The sequence below is a fragment of the Nelusetta ayraudi genome, unplaced genomic scaffold (genome assembly GCF_046127955.1).
Source record: "Nelusetta ayraudi isolate G7.1 ecotype Tasmania unplaced genomic scaffold, CSIRO-AGI_Nayr_v1 ptg000026l, whole genome shotgun sequence".
In the NCBI taxonomy this organism is placed as follows: domain Eukaryota; kingdom Metazoa; phylum Chordata; class Actinopteri; order Tetraodontiformes; family Monacanthidae; genus Nelusetta; species Nelusetta ayraudi.
In genome coordinates this window covers 9482947-9502021 of record NW_027466076.1, presented here as the reverse complement: position 1 = coordinate 9502021, position 19075 = coordinate 9482947, and the positions used below count along the sequence as shown (strand labels likewise).

Below are 19075 nucleotides of genomic sequence, written 5' to 3'. Positions count from 1 at the left end.
CCCTTGTTTTTCCTGCCTAATAAGGACCTCTGCAATAAAACGACTTCTCTCCCCACTGCGCGGGGTGTCCGAAGTGTCGAGGAGGTTTCGGACGAATAATCCCGAGTCAGCTGCCAATGAATCAGTCGGGCACACAACACCCCCACCCCCACCCCCACCAACGAAAAGAGGAAGTGTTTACTTCCTTGGTTCTTGTTCCCGTGTTCCTTATTTACAAAAGCAAGTGGCATTTTTTTTGCTCTGCTGGATTAATACTGCGTGCAGGAGCAACAATAGAGACTCGTGTCCCTCGAAGGAGGAAGGAGTTCAACTTTGCTCCACCGGGCCGGCGCGTCCGCGCCGTTCCTTAAAAGACTCGTTTTCTCCCCGCCAGCGGCGATAAACACGCCGGCCAATGTCATGCGAGCTGCAGCCTCGCTTGTCTTTCTCGCCGACTATAAAACAAAGCTATTTTTTGAGAGCATTGGCCACATGGTTGGGTTCTCTGGTCAACACCGCCTGGCTCCGCCCACCTCCCAAAAATAGTCGGCTGCACTAGTTCCTCTTCTTCTTTGTGTGCGTTTAGACGCGTCCAAGATTACCTTCGTATTTCTGGCTGCGTTCTTTTTTTTTTCTTGTTTATTTTTTTTTTAACTGGCCAATAGCTGTAATGCACTACTGATGAGCTACAGCCTGATGTTGGTTGTTGTGTAACAGCTGCAGAGGCATCAGCCACGTTATTGTGGCATCCGAAACTGTTTTTTTTTTTCCTTCTGCAACCCCAAGAGATGATGTGTTTTGCTTAGAATGACAAAAGAAATGCATTAATGTTTGATGAGCTGCACTAAAAACACGCCGCTGGGGTTTGATTTACATTAGCAGGGTTTTGCACACAGTTTTTATTAACTTTGCACCCATAAAGTCGGACGGCACAAGATGATTTAGCTTTTCCTGAATACGGAATTCATGTCTCTCCTTCAGGCCTCACGAAACCTGTGTAGTATTATTGTTATACATAATGAATTGATACTCGATATTTCTAAAGAACCACGAGAAGCCCATTGTATTCATAACTAAATGGGGATTTGACTCTATGGTCAGCTCTGCTGTCATGATGAAAAAAGTGTGACATTCGACAAAGTGGAGGCTTGTTGTTGAGGTACTGTGAAAGTTTGGTTGTTTGTTGGTAGGGATGTGCGATGTGTTCGTGATCGTCCTCCCCCCCCGCGGTTAGATAGTGTCATCTTGAGATCACGACGATAAGCTCCTGTTGAGTTGAGGACGTGAGGACGTGCGCAGTGCACTTGCTGCTGGCAGCCGGCAGCTCACATGTGTAGCAGCACAGTAACAAGCATGAGGGGAGGCGGGGCTAATGGCGTACACGCAGCGCTCGAGCAGCGAGAGCTAAACTTGCAGCACCACACCAGGCCGGACGCAGGTACTACGTCGTTTTCAGTCTCCAGCTTATCTGGTGTAAACTGAATGTTATTTATTTATTTATTTATTTATTTATTTGTTTGTTTATTTTTAATACAGCTAGGGTTTTTTTGTTTTTTTTTGAGTCCGGTTTCGAAAAGGGTGCGGTTTCAAAAAAAAATCCAAAAATATGGAGATTGTTGAATTGTTTTATATATTTTATCGCAGTAAATGCCAGAAATCAGAAATTGTCGTGATAAATTTTTTTAGTCCGTATCGCCCATCCCTGTTTGTTAGATAAATTACACACACCGCCTGGTCTTGAACCTTGACGTGTCAATCGGCTATCTGTGGCGCCGTCGGGGCTGCACGTGCTCAGTTGCGTCGAGGTGTTTCCAGGTTGAAGGCCCCGGGCCGCTCGCCCCCTGGTGGTTGTAGGATGCCGGCGTGGTGTTAATGGGCCCGCGGGAGGGGGGTGCTAATTGATTCACTCCTCCGGCTCTTGTTCTTAATTATCACCTGTTCCCAGGGTGGAATGTATCTCTCCAGGCACACACACACACACACACACCCCCCCCCTCCCTATCCCGCTGCCTGCGACGTGTCGCCTCTGCGTCCCCGCGGAGGGACAGGTGGCTCGGAGAGTCCCAAACCTCGGCCCGGGGGCTGGACGGGGCTCGGCCGCACTGGGAGATTCGTTCGCCATTGAACGGAATGAAAACCTGTTGCGCTTAATTCAATTCCCTTCCGCCCTTTCTGTGTGTTTGCAGCATTCGCAGCGTGATGCAGAAGTACCTGGAGGAGAGGGAAGAGCTGACGTTTGACAAGATATTCAACCAGAAAATCGGTAAGTCTTGACTCCCGAAGAAGTTGACTCGAGAGCGGGTTGACGGCCCAGTGACATTCCCTTTTAAATTAGGCGGGGAGGTTGGAGGGGGGGTGGGGGACTCAGTCGCAGAGAATTAAATGCTGCTTGAACACAACGGCAACGCCAACATCGCATCACATCACAGGCACCAAGACACAAAAGACAATACGCGGCCTTTTGGCGTCTGTTTTTAGAAACACAAATGCAGAGTCTGGTTTCCTATCAGCCGCTGGCTTCCCACAGGGGCTTGCTAGCGTGACTGTGCTTTCATTGTGCATTAAAGTGAACTGACGGTGGTGTAAAATATGCTACTGTACAGACAACGGAAATATTCATGCTGCTCCATAACTTATAATATCAACAGAAATACTATAACATAAACATTAAATCAGCTTTAAGATGATATTTTTTTTTTGGGGAGGGGGTGGGGGGGTGGGGAGGGCTCTCAGCTCTGAGTCCAAATCCACGTCCTCACACTTCAGCAACTCGAAACAGTTTCAGGAAATTGAGTTTCACATTCAGTGCAGAGACGTGCAGTTCAGGCGTAGCTGCTCTCTTGGCCATGTGACCTGCACGCGTGCTGCCTTCTCTGATCCCCGGCCTCACCGCCGCCGCCGCCGCAGCCGTTACTGCTAGCGTCGCCATCATCGTTTGTAGCGTCACAATGCCACAACTGAGGCGGCTCTTTCCTTTAACACGGTGTTTCTCAGCTAGCAAACTAGCAATAAGGGATTTAATTTTTGCGCCTTGGCCCGTGACACGTACGCACGCCTCGGTGCTGACTTGCTGGCTTTGACTGAACCCACCCACCCAGCCACCCACTCTGCCTTTCTTGTCTTTTTTTAAAACCCGCGTTCGACACCGTTGTTGTCGACGCCGCATCTCAACTCCGAGTGTCACACTTCCTGCTTCCTCTCTTGCCCTCTGGTCCTCGGTTAGCAGCGTCTCCGCGCCGCGGCCCCTCTTGAGTGTTTCCATTCTGGGCTAGCGGGGGCGGCGTACCGGGGTGGGTAGGGGGGGACCAGAGCCGCCCTGCAGGCTTCCACCAGGTTTTACTTACTGCTCCTGGTCCCCCTTGGGGCTCCCCGCGTTAATTCTCCCGGACCCTCTTCTTGTCCTTGGCTCAGACTTGTTGCTCGTTCGTTGCGCGTCTTGTGCCGGGTGTCATCACCTTCCACTTCCTCTCTCTTTTTTTTTTGCAGTCTGTCTCTGTGGGCGCGGCGTGCTGGCGCTGATCAGACCACACTGTGAAACTCGCGACCTTCCCCCATCCAATTCTTTGTTCATTTTAGCGTTTTTACATTTTTTTTTTTTTTTTTTTTGAGCCAACACATTGTTTTGGACAAGTCGACTCTCTGTCCTCTCTCTCTCCCTCTCTCTCTCTGTCTCTGTCCTCTCTCTCTGTCCTCTCTCTCTCTCTGTCTGTCTCTCTCTCTCACCCTCTCTCTCTCTGTCCTCTCTCTCTCTCTCTCACCCTCTCTCTGTCTCTGTCCTCTCTCTCTCCCTCTCTCTCTCTCTGTCCTCTCTCTCTCTCTCTCACCCTCTCTCTCTCTGTCCTCTCTCGCTCTCTCTCTGTCTCTGTCTCTGTCTCTCTCTCGCTCTCTCTCCCTCACACACACGCAGTTTATTCGGGGTATTTGTGGTAAACCGGGTCGTTTGTGTGTTTTGGATGGCGGCGTGACGCCAGCAACTTGTTAATGTCACCTTGAGCTCTCGGGAGCCGTGAATGTCATTTTTTAATCTTGCCTGACATTTAGTAGAACAAATGGCTGCTCCGTGAGTTGGGTCTGTATACCGCCACTGGAAGTGCATTGTAAATAAATGTCTCGGCTCTCGAAAACAGTTCATTATGGGAAATGAGCACTTTTTGGTACACGCTGTATATTGACGGAGCACTTGGCCGTTGAGGCTTCGCAACCCCCGGCTCGCCGGAGGGGCCGTTTCCCGCCTCCTTCAGAGTTGATCCACACGCATCCAGTCGGTTGGGAGGTGATCGGGCAAGCGGTCGCATTCAAAACAGATTAGTTACTGCCTCGCGTCATCCGCGTGTCAGCGCTTTGCCCCACGGTGTTGCTTTTAACCTTTGCAGGAGCGCATTGGCCACAGAGGAAATCCTAGCGTAGCTAGCATGATAGCCGTTTCGCAATCCGCCGTTTCCTTACATTCTTTGATTAGTAGTGGTACACTATTGAAACAATAGTAATCTAAGTAGAAGCGGTACTCCGATCTTTAGGTCTCTTGAGGGATTCCCAGCAAGCTGCCGATCTTCTTCTCTTCTTCTTGTGCTTTTCGGAACCGTCAAATGTTCTGAGCGTCTTTAGCTTGACTGCGTCCTCCTCTTGGTTTTGACCGAACCGGACAGATCTACAACTGGGAGTTGACTTTAATGCCTGCTGGAGTTGGTTTGTGTCTTCATAGCCTTCTGCAGTGTTCTGTATATTAACAGGCGAATAGTGAGTTGTACTAATAATGACAACAATGTCATAAAATGATAATAAGGATAATAATTATTAGTATTGCGAATAATAAGTTCAGCAAAGACGGAATCCTTCACGTGCAGCTCGCCACAGTTGATCAAACACGTCGTTGGCCATGTAGCGCAGTAAACAATTGGGGCAAACGTTCACGCATGTGGCACGCTAGCGCGGGCCGCTGACGACGGTAACTAGGGTGGCGGGGCTCAGCGAAGGGTCAATTACTCTTCAGGTCAGCGAACGTGGGCAAAAGCCCTCCTACGCCGGCCTGGATCTCTCCAACAATGCACACACCCGCTCGTTTCTGCCAGAGTCGGCGAAGCTTCCGATGCCTCCGTGTTTTGGACGCTGCGAGCCGTTTTTTTTTTTTTTTTTTTTTTTTTTTTGAATTCATCGCGGGCGACGTTTGCCGTCAGTCATGCCTTCCCCCCACCGCCACCGCCTTTTGTGCCGTTTTTCGCTCCGTCTGCAAACGGGTCAACGGAGAGAACTGATGAGCTGACGGCGGAAAAAGCCAAGGAAGGAGCCGCGGTGCTCGGAACGGCAAATGCCCCGGAGCTCAGTGAGGGACGTCGGACAGCGGTCGGAGCAGCGGTCGGAGCAAAAAAAAAAAAAAAAAAAAAGCAAAATAAAACACAGATGTAACAAACTGTGCAAAACACAAATGAACTCCTAATTCTGTCGCTATCTGAGAAGCCATCGAGCTCGATTAAAAGGCCAGGAGGGCGTACGTGATTGCAGACGGAGCAAGTTGAACTTTGGAGAGAGAGGGAAGGCGGGGATCAAATCCTCAAAGGCGTTTGGAAATCTCGATTCAAATCAAACCACGATCACAACCGATGACACTCGGCTCCGTCTGTCTTGCCCTTCGACTAATTAAAGTCACCGCTGTCGAGGTGGCGGTGGCTGCGGCGGTGGCGAGGGATGGGGAGAGGGGGGGGGGGTCGGGGCCAAAGATGGTAATCGCATGACCACAATACCAAAGTCGTGCGTCACCTCAACGTTTGGGTTGAGGTCACGCCTGCCGCCGCCCGCCACACCGCCCTTTGGTTGTTCGTGTTTATTCTGCTGCGGAGAGCATTAACCATGTTGGTCCGGGCTGAGAGGGCGCCGGCAATTTGTCGGCGATTCAGGGAGAACGAGCCCGCTTGGTTAACGGACCCCCAAGGCATCGTCAAAGACTGAGCTCCGCAGCGCGATTAAAAGAGTCAATGAGGCTCTTAAAAAGCCTCGTTGTTTTACAATCCGCGGAAGGTGCGATCGCGGAACAAGTCGTGTCAAATCTGTCGAGGGGGGGGGGGTTCTCGCCTCGGACTGCAGCCGAGGAGCCTTTCGCGGTCCGTTGCACTGAAACTGGTTGCTTCTCCTGCAAAGAAGAGAGGAAAAACAAGATTTTAGGATTTCGTCCAGTGTGCACGGGCTCAAAAAGTGACGCCTCACACACCCTTCGGACTCTAGGAAGAAAAACAAAAGTGGTCGCAGGGAGCGGAAGGAACACCTGGCTTGGAGGCATCGGTACCAAAAGCGTGTTTCACTGCGAGGGAAAACAAAGTTTCCCTCCTTGCGTCCGTCTGAAAGAAGAGAAGGCTGCGCTGCAGATTGCTGATTAGGTTTAGTTATTAGTCAAGTTACTTTTTTTTTTTTTACCTTAACACCGGTGTAGTGCAAAATTAGCCTCATTTGTAGTTGTGCTACTAGATTGGGAGGTCGCTCTCTACAGCGACGTGGGCTTTGTTCCGCCGTCCGTCGCCGGTCACTCGACACTCGCGCCGTGCTGCGGCCCCTCGTTTTTCGCCGACTCGCCAGACTTTCAAACGTCGCATCGACAGGAGTCGATTTTAATCAACAGCGACCGGAGCGCCGGGCTCCCAAGTTTTTTTTTTGTTTTTTTTTTGCCTTTGATTCAAGTCCCCCCTCAACGGCGGCTTTGCTCGCTGCCATGACAACCGGGGGGGTGGGGGGGCGATGCTACGGCGCCACTGGAATGCGTGTCCTTGCGGCGGAGAGAGACGGCTTTTGATGCGAGGCGGCGCTGCAGCGTGAAGCGGGAGGGAGGCTGAATGAGTGTGTGCGAAATTCAGGACGGTGGGGCGGCGTTGACCCCCCCCCCCCCCCATTAACCCATCAGACCCCCTGAAAGCAAGAGGTCTCATTTTTTTCACAAAGATAAAAAAAAAAACCGATATATTATTGCCACTAATAGTCACTAAAATAAAATATTGTTATATTATTATTTCACCCACAGAAGAATGAATACAAGATGACGTTATTAGCTCTGATACAAAAAAAAAAGCCATGACGTCGCATCCATGAAACATTGCAAGGCCTCCTGCATATCAGGGAAGTTCAGATGGGTGTTGAGCGACAATGAGGAGGCTGATGGGTAATTTTGCACACAGTTTCCAATGCTACCGTCACCACTCGCCGCCCGTGAGAAAGCACGCTCCTGTTGTTCCCGTCCGAGGCTCGCCTCTGTCAGCGTGCACGAGCAACAGGGGGATGCGCACGGGAGACTTTGCCCCACGTTTACGCGGCCCCGCATCGTGTCGCACCAAACTTTGGACGCGGTGGGTCAGGGAGAGGGGTTGGGGGGGTGGGGCGAGCGAGGGAGGGTCGCTTCCACGTCGGCACTGCTGCGGGGGCCTCGTGATACACGAGAGGACCGAAGGCGGGGGGTGGGGGGTTGGGGGGGGGGGGGATAAAACGACAAAAGGTGCACGTCTCATCTGTGAGAGAGTCGTGGTGAGTCACGACTTGTAGTTCAAGCAGACGTCATCGTTCACGAGCGGGTTCGTGGTGCCAGAATTGGTTCGTGAAGGTAGTGACTACACGAGTGCCCGTTAATGGAGGCTTTGAAAAAAAAAAAGAAAGAAAAACCTTCAGGAGCTCAGGAGTCGGGGATTGCCGCGTCACCTCCTTTGATTCACCGCACAGGCCGTTTCTTCTTCTTCTCTTTCTTCTCTATTCTACCCTCAAGCCCCCCGCCCCCCCAATCCATCGACTCCCCTCCCTCCTCCTCACCACGGCCCGGGCAGGCACACGCTCGCTCGCTCGCTCGCTTGCTCGCTCGCTCTTCATCTGTCAGACTTCTGGAATGGATGATGGAGAGTTGTGCGTTGCCTAGCAACTGCGGTTGCCACGGCAACGCCGCCGAGAACTGCTGCATTTGCGTGTCGATGGGGAGAAATGAAATTGATTAAAGGAGGAATAGGGAGGGAAAAAAACGAGTGACGAGGTTCAGATGGGGGGGCTTGGGGGGGTAGTGAGAGGAGAAGGGAGACACGCGGCGGCGGGGAAGGGAAGGAAAAAAAAGAAAAAGAAAAGCCTGGTACTTGATCACATTTTTTTTTTTTTTTTCCCAGAATGCACAGCTTCTTCCCGAAGGCAAGGATGTGTATGTCAACAGACTGCGCACGCCTCCGGACCCTCCTCGCGTCTGTCCTTTTATTCATCATCCCGATCTCTCCGTCCTCACGTTGGAGGAATCCGACCTCGGTTAATTAGAGTTTAGATTAGAAATTGTGGGGCGGTGGCGGCGGCGTCAAAGCCTCGCTGCGACGAGATTTGTCTCCCTCCTCGGATCTGGAACCGCCAGGGCGCCGTTTGGCGACAGGAGGAACTGGCGACGGATGCGAGTCACAGATGCGAGTCATTAAGCGTTGCACAAACGACTGCGTGATTACTGTGTGTTCCTGTGTGCTCAAAACCAAGCCAGAGGTCCAAATTGGAGCCGATGCCGAAGCAGTGGAACACCGGTGCCGTCGCGCTCTGCAAGCTAACAAAACACTGCGGCTTTCGAGGTTAAGTGCGGAGTATTTGGAGATTTTTAAGAGAAAACGGCGACAACGAGCGGTTACATTTTAGATATTTTCGGTTATTCGCGGCGCTCTTTCACTTCTGCCCCCTGCGGGACTCCGTACACTCCCTCTGCTGAGCTTGCCAGTGAACTACGTTGGTCTCTGACCACCAACCTGGACACCTCGTCACCTTCTTCTTCGTTGGTTTATTTAAGGACGTGAGCGTTCACCCTGAATATGAAACGCAGTGTCAGGCGATTGGATTGTCCATTCCAGGCTTCCTTAGAAATATGGCGGTGCAAGATGGCAGCTAACTGGGAGCAAGACCCTTGCTCTTTGTATGTTCCTATACATATAAGAACCGTTCTATGGGTAGGAATACCAAATTGCTTTTATTGTACTGTGGGTATACACTTTTATTCATGTACTTATGGGCTGTATGTTGAGCTTTTACCAATGTAAAAATCATAAAATAAGCCAAGTTTTACACACTGGACTTTCAATTCAAAGGTGAGCTTCAGAATCGTTGCTCCTAAACCAATCTCTAGTTGGGCCCAAGTCATTTTCCACCGTCGTCAAAGTCAAAGGGAAGTGGAGTCGTTATTCCGCCTCCTCCATGGCGCCTTTGTTGCGAAACAATTTTTCGACATTCGGGGAGATTTAACTCCCTACTATGACTAGACGCTCGACCGCACGGGCAAATACAGCAAAGTTTGCAAAATCACTCAGGCCGTCCAACCGTCACCACAGCCGCCCGCGCAAGAAGGTCTCAAGACTGCACCGCCATGTGCACCGTCAGGCGATCTTTCGTCACCCGTCGTCGAGCACCGCGACGAGACGGAGTTTGCCTTCCATGTTGCTGGAGCCTCACCGCAATAACGAACCACCGCAGGTTTCGAAAGGGGGGGGGGGGGGGACTGAACCGAAGCTGCTTTTGGTCTGAAATTAAACGGGTTTCTGGCCGACATCTATCTTGTCTGTCAGTGGTTGCACAATGTCGTTGTCCACGTTTACGTGTTGCAATGACAATAAAGCTATACCATGCCATACCATACCATACCATAGCACCATCGGGAACAGTATTCCACCCTCAGCATGAGAATATTCAAGCAGGGCAACCTCTCAAATACCTCTTGAAGTCACCGTCGAGGGACAACCGGACTTGTGACCGTCAGCAAAGCCGGTCCAGGCTTCATGCCACCACATGGCACCATATGCATCCATATGCATCCATATCCCCGTCTGCTCGCACCTCAACAAACCCGACAGCACTCTCATACTTTACATCACAATCTGCATCTTCAGCAGAGTGCTGACCTCACTTATTGACATTCCCACTCTTTGTTACATCCTACTAATTCTAATGGCTGCTGCAAGCCCTCAGTCCACCTTCACACCCGCCGCGGTCTTCCATCTCGCGCTGTGTTCTTTTACTGTAGTGCACTTGACTCGGCGATGTCTGTGTCCCTCTTTTTTTAAATGTATGTTCTTAATTGTCTATGGACGCCAGATGGAAACTAGCCTATGGCGACATTCCAAGGCATGTTTTACATTGTGTTCTTAGTGATGCATTAACGTGCGCCGCCCTTCCCAAATAAACTGAAAAACCAGTAAAAGACATCAGGTGTGAGCTGCTCTCCGCCCTCCATCCTTTCCACCCTCCACCCCCCCCCCCCCCCCCTCCTGCAACGGCTGCGGCCCGTCCCCGACGCTGGCCTGCCACCAATTAATTAGGCCCTGACTGGAACCAGCGCGTCTGGGAAAATGCACGACTGGGCGTAATACAGAGTGGATCGACTCTGCGGGCCGACGCTAATTAAAACCAATTCTTAAAATTAACGAAAGGCAGCGCACGGAGTTCGTCTGGAGCTCGCCGCCGTGACGCTCGAGCCGGAGATTTGCGCCTGGGCCGTTCTTCTTTTTTTATTTTTTATTTTTTTGAACAGAACGCAGCGTACCAGCCCACCCTCCCCCCCCCCCACCCACTCTACCACCCCGTCATCTCCCCAACCGAACTGCAGCGGAAACAGATGTCGGCTTCTCGCTTTGTTAACCACTTTTCTGTTCCCATCTCCCTCCGTTCTGCCCGTCACTCCCCCCCCCCCCCCCTGGCTTGGCCGGCAGTTGGCACACATGACGTCCAAGCCGGGACTTTTAATTCGCCATGTGTCTCAAAAACAACAACAAGTCCGTTTGTCGGGCGCCTATTCCTCCGCTTGAAACAACTGCGAAAAACTCCCCGCAGCTAAATGTCACACCGTCGGCTTATGTCACTTTTTTTTTTAATTTTATTTTTTTTTCACCTTCATCCCAGGTGTGCGTGCGTCTTCGCTTGCAGTGGGGCGGATTATTAATTAAGACGCTGCACTGGATGCAGCGGCCAGCCTGCAGGCACACACACGTGCCAATGCCCCCCTCCTTCCTCTGCTCTCCGGTTGCGCCGCGCGGAGCTGCTCTGCGGAACGCACTCCGACGGCCGCGCCGCGGTAGAACGAGCACCAAACCGGACGTCGCGCAAAAACTGTCAGGCGTCCAATCGTGCAACGAAGAGTAGCTGCGGGTTTTTTTTTTTGTTTTTTTTTTGCACGAGCCGCCCTCGCATATCATTTTCAGTCACGCGATCAATAAACGGGGAGCGACAGAAGTGGTAACCAAAGCCACTGCCGCCCGTCTTTAATGGAGTTGCATAAAAATCCAATCCAGTCCAGTGGCCGCCGACGTATTTCCTCCCAGTTTGATCCAAGTCACCCCCATTCATTACACAAAATGGCTTTATGAGGCCAAACCAATTTACTGGGCTGACTGCTGAGTGGTCCGCCTCTCATCTGGGCCTGACAGTTGCAGCAGTGGCGGGCTCCCGCTCATTTAACGTGATGTATTGCGGCGACGAGCCGTCCGCAGGCAGTTGTCGATTTCACTCTGCACTCGTTTTTTATGCATCACTTTCTTTATTTTTTTTATTTTTTATTTTTTTACAGTAATCCCAAAGCTCGTTTCAAGTCTTGCTAGTCGCGATAACCAAGCGCGAGAACAAAGGAGGCGCACATGACGCGGCGCCTTTCTTTGACCTTTCCCTAAAGGTGTTTGTGATTCCACGGGCCGGCGGCCGGCGCTGTAAGTAAAGAGCGTTTGAATGGCAGCCGCTTGTGCTCATACTTTGCATATTTAATCATCGGCGTTTTGTAAACACTTGTTCCAGGACAAGACATCCGCTCTGCAATTTGTTTAATGTTTCGCAAACATTCCTTCGGCGATGACTTTCAAAGTGAAAAGCCTGAAAGTCTCTTACCTGCCCTCCCCGCGCCCGAGGTGACAGTCATGTCCATGTGCAAATGCCTTTGAAACCCATCAGATCTCACGAAGGCTGAGAATAACAGATGTGGCGTTGAAGGAATTGCATTTCCTTGAGGTCTGGGCTCCTTTTAATTTTTAATTTTTTAATTTTTTTTTTTACATTTCAACAAATTGTTGTGAAAAACGTCCTTTGCCTCGGTGAAGGTCAAATCTCTATTGAGAGCAATTGTCTAATTGACTGAATTGTATTCACCTCTGATGAATAGCCGACGTTTTGGTGCCAGTTGCACAGGCGTTATTCATAGTCATACCAACACGTAAAATGAATCCACGTCTCCCCTTGCGAGAATCCAAGCAGCAACTTGTAGATTCGGCTTCAGTTTAAGACGATGCTGTAACTTTAAAGCCTCGCTCCACTTTGCAAAATGGCCGTGGGGTAAAGTAAATATTCCCATATGCAAACTGAGCACACAAATGGCAATCATGCATTGTTTTTTTTGCATTAGTTTTCTTTAAACCTGGTGCACTTAACGTTCAGCAAAATTTTTGCTTTTCTAACACAGCTTTGAAAACTTGCCGCTGATGAGTTCATGAGGTTGAGTATTTGTTCTAGCTGCTACTTTAGCTACAGTGTAGATCTATTTCTAATGGCTGTGGCAGTTCCGTTTATTTTTTTTCCACACAATTATGTACTTGATGTGTAATCCCACATGTCAAACCCGCTCATACTGATGCGGAAGCTCACACAGGTGCACGGCTTACATCCTGCACTGCAGAGGAGCTACTGTGCGGAACTCAATGCTTTCATTGTACAAGACCCGACGTTTTATCAGGCAGTTTCCGCCGCAGCCTTATTCCTTATTTTATCGCACACAAAAGAGAGTAGAAATCGCAAAAAACAGCCACCGCCAGTGATGAAAAGCAGCGAGACTGGGAGGACACTTAACATTGTTTGCTAATCCCGCTGTTGTATTTCAATGGATGCTCCCACTTTGCACATGCACACACACACACACACACACACACACACACACACACACACACAGCTGTCTGCTCAGTGCTGGCTTGCAGGCCTTTTTTTTCCTCCATAAAGGTCAGTGCATGTATATTGCAACACTGTCATCACCATTCTCACATGGCCCTTTGCTAAAAATATAAAAGAGGGGATTTTTTTATTTCCCACCCCATAAATTCATAAAATGCATGACGCAGCACCCACTTTAGGATGATTAAACACCTGCGATGAAGACTTCACATGCACAACAACAAAAGTCGCAGTGCCGCTGCACTGCACGGCCTCTCGCGGAATGACTCAACTAATTTCAAGACGCTCGGCTGAACCAGACGGGAACTAATTTTACCTCATTCCTGCCTGAAGCCTAAGAATAAAACAATTGTGAACGCCGTTTGCGCAATTACAAGTTAAGGCAAGATCGTACATTTTTTCACTTAGAAAAGCGGAACCGAGGAGCTACACGGTGATTCCTGCGCCGCGACACTTCGGTCACGTTATCAGTCAGGTGTTTATTGGCAAAGTGACTTTTTTTTTTTCTTTCTTTTTTTTGGGGGGGTCGTGACTATATGTTGACTCGAACCCGCGGCATTTATTTAAGAAAAGCAACTCGAGAGCAAACACAGCGGCGGCCCGAAAGCCGACTCGCCTGGAGGACGGCGTGGCTTGAAGCGACGAGCTGAGAAAACAGAGCAAAACCTTAAAAGGCTGATTAAACTTGGAGGGTGTTCCCCTTTGCTTGCACAACAGCTCCTGTTTGCACGCTATTTACTCACGAGTTCCAACAATGGTTTGCTGTACGTTGCATCCTAATGCCCCCCCCCCCCCCCCCCCCCCCAACAAAGTTTCTATCAAGCGGACGAATATCTTTTTCACAGCGTGAATTTTTCTTCTTTTTTTTTAATCCTCGTTATCCAGAAAATTTAATTAAAAACGGAGAAGTTTGGCGGGGGCGAAACTTATCTGAAGTCTGCATCTGCACGGCGACGTCCATCCGCTTTGCTTATCGTGCAGCCGGAACACTTTGGAGGGAATCTGTTGCGCTACCTGCTCGCTGCCCGGCTCGACCAAATGTCCAAAATGTTGCTGGGTGGTTGCGAGCCAGTGATGAACGACCGGGACAGATGTTTGAACAAGCCTGTCTGCTGCTTTAGTTAATATCATTATAACAGTGCAGTGGCAGGAAAGAGCAATTCACCTCTAGATACTGTGATGGTCATAATATACCTGGAACAAGTTACTTTTGAACAGCTGTTACTTTTGAAAAAAGTTGAAATGTGGCCCATTAGAAGTCCATTTAAAGTCAGAGGAGAAATGTTGAGGGTGTTTTTACTTTTCTCTAATGTAAAAATGGGTCACATTGGAGCCTCATCATTATCGTAGGGTTAAATCCTGTGTTCCTTACACATGTTTTATTGTGAAATTTAGGTTCTCAAGCCTGTCTGCTGCTGTTTTTCTTTTCTTTTTGTACCCCCCCTCCTCGACCGTTCAGGTGATCTTGCTAATGAGGCAAAGCTCGAAGGAAGCCCGTCACCGGATTTAAGTGAAGTGCGTGTGTGCGTGTATTCTCCACGGAAGGAACCATTTGTTGAATTAGCCGGGCAGCGTCCAAGTGTTTCCGCGATTAAGCTTAATCCTCGAGTCTCGGTGATGCAACGCCGGCCGCTCTTCCTGTTGGCCGCTCGCTCCCGACGCCTCCCTTGCACGTTTTTATTTTTTATTTTTCTTCTTCTCGCAACCTCCCTGATGTTGAAAACCTCTATATGTCGGTCGCGCCCGGCTCCGCAAACAAAGATGCCCTGTTTTTGTCAGGCCCCCGCTTGTGTACACACACACGAGCGTGCGTTGGATGCGTGCGAGCCGAGGAACGCGCTCGCACGGAGCCTGGGCGCAGGAGCGAGGGAGGAAATGATGCATCATGGCCGGAGGGGCAGATAAAGCGGGAGGGAAGGCGTGAGAAGAGATGATAGGCCTGGAGCGAGCCAGCCGGGGGCCGGTGCGGCCGGCGCGGCCTCAGCTTGAGCGGCCCAAGGCCGGCAAATTTGAATTGGAGTTGCTTTTTATTCGAAGCCGTTTTTGCTGGGTTGTCGACGACTCGTTTTCGGACGCGTGCAGTCGGGAAGCTTCCATTAAAAACAAAGGGATAACTGAATAAATCAAATGACGAAAACCAGCAAACCAGCCTCATCCGAATGCTTCATATCAGCAAGTGAAAACACACATTTACTCAGCGGTTGATGACTTTAGCTAAGTTAAAAGATGCGTGTGTCCTTGACTGAGGCTCAACAACACTTTGCCAACTAGCTACCTCTCCCCCTGCCCCCACCACCGGGACGCCTCGGAAGAGACGAGCCGACCCCGGGCCGCTCGCTGATCTGTCGTCACCTCGCACCAGAGCTCGTTAGCGGCTCTATTTTTTGCTAATACCTGCCGCTAATCGGGCAAAGCCACGCAGAGCCTCACTGGCTGCGCCTCGGCGGGCCGTCACCCTGATCCCTCGCTGTCCTCGTGGCACGCCTCTGTGCACACGCACACGCACACCCACACCGTGGCACCGTCTACCGTTCTTCTCCCTGCCGCTCCATTCACACGCGGGCCCTGTAGCCAGGCAGGCAAAAGAAGCAAACAAACCATGGCAACAGCTCCTCTCGTGTCTGCAAGCAGCGTTTTTCTCCGCTCCCGCCCCTCCCCTTTCCCGTGTATATATTTTTATTGCCCTTGGATTTGACTGCACGGGGGAGGTTGCTCGCAGCTCCGCCTGTCATTTTCAGACGGCGGCGGCCGTCGACGTCGGCCCCGCGAAACGAACGTGCGACGCATGAAGCGCAGCGGGAAGGGAGCCTCGTCACTTGTTAAAGCAGCTGGAACGTGAACACGAGCAGCGCTACCTCTAATTAGCGTGTCCGACTGAGGGCTCTTCTCTGTGGGAGTTTTTACACTTACACTGAATGTTAGAAGGAAAACTTCTTGATTGATTTCCTTTTCATGCAGCGTGTTTTTTTGGGGTTTTTTTGTGTGTGTTTGTGCTAGGGATGTTAACAATTGATTAATCGATTAATTGTTGATTAAGAATTTAATCGATTAAATTAAATTTGTCGCAATTAATTGAGCTTTTTTTTTTTACACGGGTAGTTAATATCATTATAACAGTGTTAATGGCAGGAAAGAGCAATTTACCTGTAGATACTATGATGGTCATACCTAACACAAGTATGACCATCTTTTTTTATTTTTTTTCAACTTTTTTAAAAAAAGAATAAAAAAAGTTGAACTGTGACCCATTAGAAGTCAACTTAAAGTCAGAGGGTGTTTAATGTTGAGGGTGTTTTTACTGTTCTCTAATATAAAAATGGGTCACACTGGACCCTCATCGATCAATCAACTAACGATGAATGAATTAATCGATAATTTGCATCCCTAGTTTGCGCTAACTGACTATCAGTTCAAGGTGCCAGTGTCCGAGGCAGTGCCTGCTAATATTCACTCTGCCATTATGCATTACAGAATGATTTATTTTTATTTTTATATTGCCTCCAGGGGAAACGCAAATTGACTAAATTGAAATAGAAACGCTCCTAATCTCAGTGCCAAGTTGAGTCATGTAATCCAGGTTGGGAGAAGTCGGTCCACTGAAAGAACTGAAGCCGCTGAAAAATGTCGAGAGATTCTGATTGTCACCCTGCTAACCAGCAGCATTGGAGTTCATTTTTTGTTGCCGTTTTGCTTGTGAATTGCAACACGACTTGTATTCCTTATGCGTTGCAAACTCTTGGCTGCTTTTTTTTTTTTTTTTCCTCTTACAATAAGTCACAGCGGAACAGGGGTTTGAAACCTCAGACGGAAAACGGGTCGCGTTTCCCGAAAAAGCGCTGAGCTGCTCGGCCGTTGGTCCTCACTTCCTCTGCCCTCTCCTCCTCCTCCGCAGGCTTCCTCCTCTTCAAGGACTTCTGTATGAACGAGATCGACGAGGCCGTGCCACAGCTCAAGTTCTACGAAGAAGTAAGTATCCCGGGGACCTTAATCCCAACCCGGCTCATTCAGATTAGGAGCGGCCTGGGGGCCTTAACCACGCCTCTTCCTGTGGTGTCCGTTCCAGATTAGGGACTACGAGAAGCTGGACTCGGAGGAGGAGAGGCTGAGCCGCAGCCGGCAGATTTACGACGGCTACATCATGAAGGAGCTCCTGTCCTGTTCACACGTGAGCGTCCCCCCCCCGCTGCGTGATCGCCGCGCTCTGCGAAGCCCCTCCCCCCCAACCCCCCGAGAACCCCGGGAGCCGCAACCGTTTTCATTATTCATGAATCCGCACATTCTTTGCAAATTGCTCGCAATCGCCTGTGTCAGTGAAACACGACTGCAGATGTCCTTAAATTATACATCCGTCCGACTCGCTGCCGAAGACCAAAAATATTCCCCTTTAAACTAGTAGAGAAACTGACAACTTTTATTCAACGTTTCATTTTTTTTTTTTTTTTCATCCAATGATTCAAGATCTCATTTTGTTTCTTTTGTGTTGTTGTACCTTTTTTTTTTTTCAACCGGCAGTCCAGGGTGACCCCAAAAAAATGTTTGCAGATTGTCGCAGATGTGGCACTTCCAAAAATTTAGCCAGGTTTGCCTTTAGTTTCCTGCTAAATGTGATGCTTTGTTTTAGCCTCCACTCAACCGGAAGGCGACAGAAACAAAAAAAAACAAACTCTCCAGGATATCTCAGAAAAAACATGGTTGTCCAAACCGGGGTGTGCCCTTTGTCACTGTGCTGCTTTGAATGTGATGTCACAGTGATACAACCAAGATAGCACATCGCTTTAACACCCACAGTGCAGTCAGATCACCCCATGCGCCGCCTCTCGGAAGAGCGCGTTTTTGACGATTTGAGTGAAATCCGAACTGGATGTTGATTTTCGAATGATCATATTAAGATGCTGCAGTGCCACTCGGACCGCTGAGGCCTGTCTGTTCAAGCTGCAGTCGCACCGCCGCGAGTACAAACGTAGCCCTTGTGTCGCTCCTCCAGCAGTCTGTATTTTTTTAAGTCCCCCGTGTGCGTTGGCTTTCCCATCGCTGATTTGAAAAAACAAAAAACAAAAACAAAAAACAAAACTGAAAGGTATGTCGAAAAAACAGAGGGGATGATGGGAAGTGACTCTGGGCGCAGCGAAACGAGCGACGCGTCTCAACGCAGCCCTTTGTCTTCCTGCGAGGCAGCGAGCCGGGATGTAAAGTTTGACGTCTGTCTGCGGAGAGGAAGTCGCTCCAGTACGCTCGGCCGCGCACGCAACGCAACGCAATACACCCACCCACCCACCCACCCTCGCACAACGTTACTGTTCTTGTGATCTCGCAACGAGCATTATGTTCCCGGTCATGTTACTCAAGGGGGGTGGGGGGTGCACCCCTGACAAAGGCAACAGCAGAACCGAAATTACTGGCAGCGCTGCGTGTTTCGTGGTTCTCTCCTTTTATTTCCTGTTTTGTGTTGCAGCCTTTTTCGAAGAAAGCGGTGGACCATGTTCAGAGCCACTTAGCGAAGAAGCAGGTCCCCCCAACTCTCTTCCAGGTAACGGAGCTTCTTCCCCTCACACGTGCCAGCGCTCCTCAGTGCTTTACCCACAGTCTGCACGGTCTGCATTTACATTAATGATCTGTAACTATTCAATGAGTTGAGCCTTGACCCCCCCCCCCCCCCCCCCCAATTTGGTTCCAATTTTTATTTGCCCTCTATGCAAGTTTCTATGCAAGTGTCGCACTGCAAATGCGGAAGCAACACAAATGCAATAAATAAAGCACAGCAGTGGAAATCAGGATAAGTCAACACCTTTGACGTTGAGACTATCTACTTCACAGGTGTCAAACTCTGGCCCGCGGGTCAAATTTGGCCCACGGCGTCATACAAAATCACTACTAGAGTTGCTGGCCCGCTGGTATGGTATTGCACAGCACATGTACGGCTAATACTACAAATCCCAGAATGCTCGGCTGGTATTTTGGCTCGTCAATCAGGACAGGACGTTCATCGAAGGATATTATTACCACTGAATTGGTTTATTGTTACTTTATTTTCAAATCTATTATTTGAAAATAAAGTGGGAAAATGTTGCTGTTGAAATAAATAAAAAAAGAGGCATCCAGTTTTAATTTACGTTTTATTTATATTGATGAGTTGTTTTTTTTGTTTTTTTTGTTTTGTTTTTTAAATTCAATTTAGCTTGTGTGCAGTATTGGGTTACTTTGC

General features: G+C 49.6%; 1 protein-coding gene across 2 annotated transcripts in view; it reads left to right on the top strand.

Annotated features, from left to right (window-relative positions):
- The window catches only part of grk3 (G protein-coupled receptor kinase 3), a 57334-nt gene that overhangs the window by 10174 nt on the left and 28085 nt on the right, over positions 1 to 19075 (top strand). For both annotated transcript variants that reach the window (XM_076029757.1, XM_076029756.1), the window contains 4 exons: positions 2166 to 2242; positions 16766 to 16839; positions 16937 to 17038; positions 18326 to 18400. In XM_076029757.1, the coding sequence (XP_075885872.1) occupies positions 2166 to 2242; positions 16766 to 16839; positions 16937 to 17038; positions 18326 to 18400 (328 nt within the window). The remainder of the gene's footprint in view (positions 1 to 2165; positions 2243 to 16765; positions 16840 to 16936; positions 17039 to 18325; positions 18401 to 19075) is intronic.